General features: G+C 39.0%; 1 protein-coding gene across 1 annotated transcript; it reads right to left on the reverse strand.

Annotated features, from left to right (window-relative positions):
• Positions 1 to 1,285: 1,285 nt before the first annotated feature.
• Positions 1,286 to 3,762, reverse strand: LOC113826050 (thyroid hormone receptor alpha). The gene is made up of 4 exons (XM_070119518.1): positions 3,608 to 3,762; positions 2,903 to 3,035; positions 2,564 to 2,669; positions 1,286 to 2,043 (listed from the first exon to the last, which is right to left on the reverse strand). Exons 2-4 carry the CDS (start codon positions 3,021 to 3,023, stop codon positions 1,911 to 1,913), a joined length of 360 nt encoding a protein of 119 aa, XP_069975619.1. The 5' UTR covers positions 3,024 to 3,035; positions 3,608 to 3,762; the 3' UTR covers positions 1,286 to 1,910.
• Between the last annotated feature and the right edge of the window lie 579 nt (positions 3,763 to 4,341).

The following is a 4,341-nucleotide window of genomic DNA, read 5'->3' on the forward strand; positions in this document are numbered from 1 at the left end:
TAAAGAAAGACGAGGTTGGGGGCGATAAGTTAAAGATAATAAAAGATGAGGATGGGAAGTTTCATGAAAGGGAAATGAAGAGAAAAATAGGGAAAATGGAGTAAGAGATAGTGAATCATAAGCTAAGAAAAAATAAACGAGAAGACAAGACATAGAACCAAAGGAAATATAATGTTTCGAATTTTAAGAAAAAAATAGATAAAATGAAAAGTGAAACAGAACGTAATGAAATTATAAAGACACCTACAAAACCTTCCATTCACTTTATGTAATAATTTTCAAAGGAGTGGATACATGTACTCAGTCAACCAAGATTTAAAAGGCATCCGCGGTACGTACATAATCGAAAAGGTCAAAGGAACACTATTGCTATAACCGAATAGGCACCATTTAATGCCCGGAAATTGCCATTGAAGGGACCGAGTAATGGAAGACCCGAAGAAATGTGATTGTGTGAAAGAACGTTCGTAAAAGACACATGAAGACAATATATGTTCAAATGATTTCGACGACAAAGTTATTTGCTAGTAAAATGTTTAACAATTATCATGAATATATAAGTAGCTGACAATATTATAAACGACATTTAATTCGCATATCGTTATTACGGTCTTAAGCAGTGATTTAACTATTTTCATTTTGCGTCCCCCGACTAAAATATATACTAATCTCTATAGCTCCTTCCAGTGTGTGTCATCTTTTCAGATTCAAGCTATTTCTAGTTTAGAATAGTATCATGGTGTCCGTAACTACAGGACAAAAACTTTACATGGAAAGATTCCACTTTACTGATATACGAAAGATGATTATATGCAAGTACTGCAGGTGAGATGAAATTCACATTACTTCGATGGCATCAGCCGGTTTGTTAAAATTGTGCCAGGCCCGACCCAATGAATTTTCATAAATACAGATGCAGAAACAAAGGCATATCTGCCTATATATCTGATAGATATACATTTAACCATCCATTTGCCGGGTTGATATGCATGTCTAGATACATATGCTTTTATTTCTTTATTTATGATTGTCGAGTATACGAATTTTAGATTGATACATATGCCTTTATTTCTTTATTTATGCATGTCAAGTATACGAATATTCTTTGGGCCGAGCCTCGCACAATTCTAACAAGCCGGCCAATAATTTTCATATCGTTCCATGGGACCCCAAGGAAGCATCCGTGGCCCTCAGGTTAGGAACCCCTGGTATATGGTGTTGTTATTTCGTGCTAAAACCTTAGCTTTTTTTGTTCAAATTAAATGGCTGAAGTGAGGCACAATAATATCTTCAGATAGTTTATTTCCATGTACATATAAAACTTGCACTTAAAGTTATAAAATGATAAATTAAATAATCCATTTTTTTTTCTGGATATATGTAAGAAAGTCATGTTTTTATTTATCTTACTTGTCTAACCTTCTCACCGGAATAACCTTGAATTCATGTAATAGCACAATGGTTGAAAATGTTCTAAATTAAATAAAACTGTAATTCTGACAAATTTTGTTTTTAAGGAGCCTAGCATCTTGGCGAAATAATTGAAATTATGCTTATTGTTGGTCTGCGATAATAGTTTTTCGTTACTTATTTTATTACGATAAAAAATGTGAAATTATCATTGTTGAAAATATAATACCACCTATGATAAAAGTTCACATCAACTTCCCGCAATGAACATATTAGATGAATTTAATATAGTTACCCCTTTAACATCCAAAGAAAACCTAGTATAAAAATCTTGTAGCGTAAACTAAAACAAATCATAGAAAAACTCGAAATACTGGTAATATACCAAATCCATCCATCCACAATCCCTAGAATCGCAATACAAACCATAAACTGTCGCCAAAATATTTCCCCTAAACCCCTAGACACAAATTTAAAAACAAAACGACAGCCAAGCGTGGTCAGCAGGTATCTTGAAAGAGGTGAATAAGCAGCTTCGAGACGTTGGGAAGTGAGTGGCCTGAGAGAATGGTGTCGGCGTGTTCGCAAGCCATGCTCCGGATGTGGGTCACTTTCATCACCAGTTTGGCCCATCTGCGAAAGGTCAAAGGTCAATTAGGGAGATCGAGGGGATAGAATGTGAGGAATGGAAAGGAGGTGAAGAGGAGTGGAAGAGGGGAAGAGAAGAGGAGAAGAGGAAGAGGGGAAGAGGGGAGGAGGGGAGGAGGAAAGGAGGGGGAGGAAAGGAGGAGGAGGAGTGGAAGAGGGGAGGTGGGGAAGAGGGGAGGAGGGAAGATGTAGAGGGTTGGAAGGGAGAAGGAGAGGAGGAGAGGAATAGAGGAGGGGAGGAGGGAAGGACCGGAAGAGATGTAGAGGGGTGGAGGGGAAGACGGGAAGAGGGGAAGAGGGGAAGAGGGGAAGAGGGGATGAGGAGAGGAGGAGAGGTGAGAGTAGAAGGCGAGAGGAAGGAGAGAAAGAGAAAAAAGGAGGAGAATAACAGATCACGGTTCACTGAACATGCAACCCCCACCCCCCCTCCACGTAACAATACCGACGAATCTCAAATCAAAACAAATGAACCTAAAACAAAACAAACACGACCAAAATTAATTACCTAATTGGCTGCTCAGGACACGCAGTTGCCACGTATCGCTTGCAGGCCACCAGGAGAGCGTCCTGCACCGCCTCCACACTCTCCATATCCGTCAGGCCAGGACGGTCTGCGTGAAAGAAAAGGTCAGTCGCCGTTACATATCGTAGTTAAGTAATGAAGAATTGCATAGAAATAAAGAGTATATAAGAGTAAGATACAAACGCAAGAATAAAAAAAAGGGTTTGGGTACTGGACTATCTTCTTTGACAAGATCTTTTAGAATGTACATAGGTTCTAAATCGTCTTTCCTTCCTCTTCCTTCTAATTCTGCAGGTAGTCTAAATGCCCCTCTTAACTCACCTGTCTGCAGTGCCACCAGCGCCGTCAGGAGTGCCGCTTCGGTGCTGGACAGGTGCAGGCGTGCCACGGAAGCGCCGAGCTCGAACATGGGATGGACCAGTGCCCAGAGTGCCCCGCCCATGGCTGTCTGGACCTGAAGGCAAAGGAACGTGGGAAACATTATCATGAGGACAAAATGAAGACAAAAAATATTAGTTCAACAGATGGTTCTATTCCCCTAAATTACCAGGGAAGTAATGTCGTTATATTGAAGAAAAAAAAAACATCACTAAACTTGTATTACTTATTATGTAAAAAAAACTTAATGAAAAAAATCACCAACCAAATACACAGGACAAAAAGATGACAGAACAATAACAAATAAGCGAAACAAAAAAGATATATACACAAAGACGCACCTCCTAAAAAGATTAGAAAGATGCACCACCCAAACCCACACGACAAAAGAAAGAGGACACACCTGAGACCTGCAGACTTGGCGGCCGTTTCGAAACAAAAAGATACATAAAGATGCAACTCCTAAAAAGATTAGAAAGATGCACCACCCAAACCCACGCGACAAAAGAAAGAGGACACACCTGAGACCTGCAGACTTGGCGGCCGTTTCGAAACAAACAAACAAAACAATACACAAAGACACACCTCCTAAAAAAAATAAGAAAGATGCACCACCCAAACCCACGCGACAAAAGAAAGATGACACACCTGAGACCTGCAGACTTGGCGGCCGTTTCGAAGAGGGAGGGCCTTGGTGACCGGGTTGTACCTCAGAGCCGTGCGCAGGAAAAGGACCTCCAGGACACAGCCACGCAGGAGGACGAGTTGGTCGTTGTTGCTCAGCTGCAAGAAGGATATTACTGGATAAGAAGGATATTAATGGATAAGAAGGATATTTCTGGGTAAGAAGGATATTTCTGGGTAAGAAGGATATTAATGGATAAGAAGGATATTACTGGATAAGAATGATATTAATGGATAAGAAAGATATTAATGGATAAGAAGGATATTAATGGATAAGAAGGATATTAATGGATAAGAAGGATATTAATGGATAAGAAGGATATTAATGGATAAGAAGGATATTAATGGATAAGAAGGATATTTCTGGATAAGAAGGGTATTTCTGGATAAGAAGGGTATTTCTGGATAAGAAGGATATTACTGAATAAGAAGGATATTTCTGGATAAGAAGGATATTTCTGGGTAAGAAGGATATTAATGGATAAGAAGGATATTAATGGATAAGAAGGATATTAATGGATAAGAAGGATATTTCTGGATAAGAAGGGTATTTCTGGATAAGAAGGGTATTTCTGGATAAGAAGGATATTACTGAATAAGAAGGATATTTCTGGATAAGAAGGATATTTCTGGGTAAGAAGGATATTTCTGGGTAAGAAGGATATTAATGGATAAGAAGGATATTACTGGATAAGAAT

The sequence above is a fragment of the Penaeus vannamei genome, unplaced genomic scaffold (genome assembly GCF_042767895.1).
Source record: "Penaeus vannamei isolate JL-2024 unplaced genomic scaffold, ASM4276789v1 unanchor292, whole genome shotgun sequence".
Lineage (NCBI taxonomy): Eukaryota > Metazoa > Arthropoda > Malacostraca > Decapoda > Penaeidae > Penaeus > Penaeus vannamei.

What these genes read in the sequence shown, in the direction of transcription:
- LOC113826050 (XM_070119518.1), bottom strand. Translation starts at nt 3,023, where the DNA reads ATGGGCGGGGCACTCTGGGCACTGGTCCATCCCATGTTCGAGCTCGGC. An exon ending in GCTGGTGGCACTGCAGACAG is followed by an intron (nt 2,670 to 2,902) that starts GTGAGTTAAGAG and finishes TCTTTCACGCAG; the next exon opens with ACCGTCCTGGCCTGACGGAT. An exon ending in TGTCCTGAGCAGCCAATTAG is followed by an intron (nt 2,044 to 2,563) that starts GTAATTAATTTT and finishes GACCTTTCGCAG; the next exon opens with ATGGGCCAAACTGGTGATGA.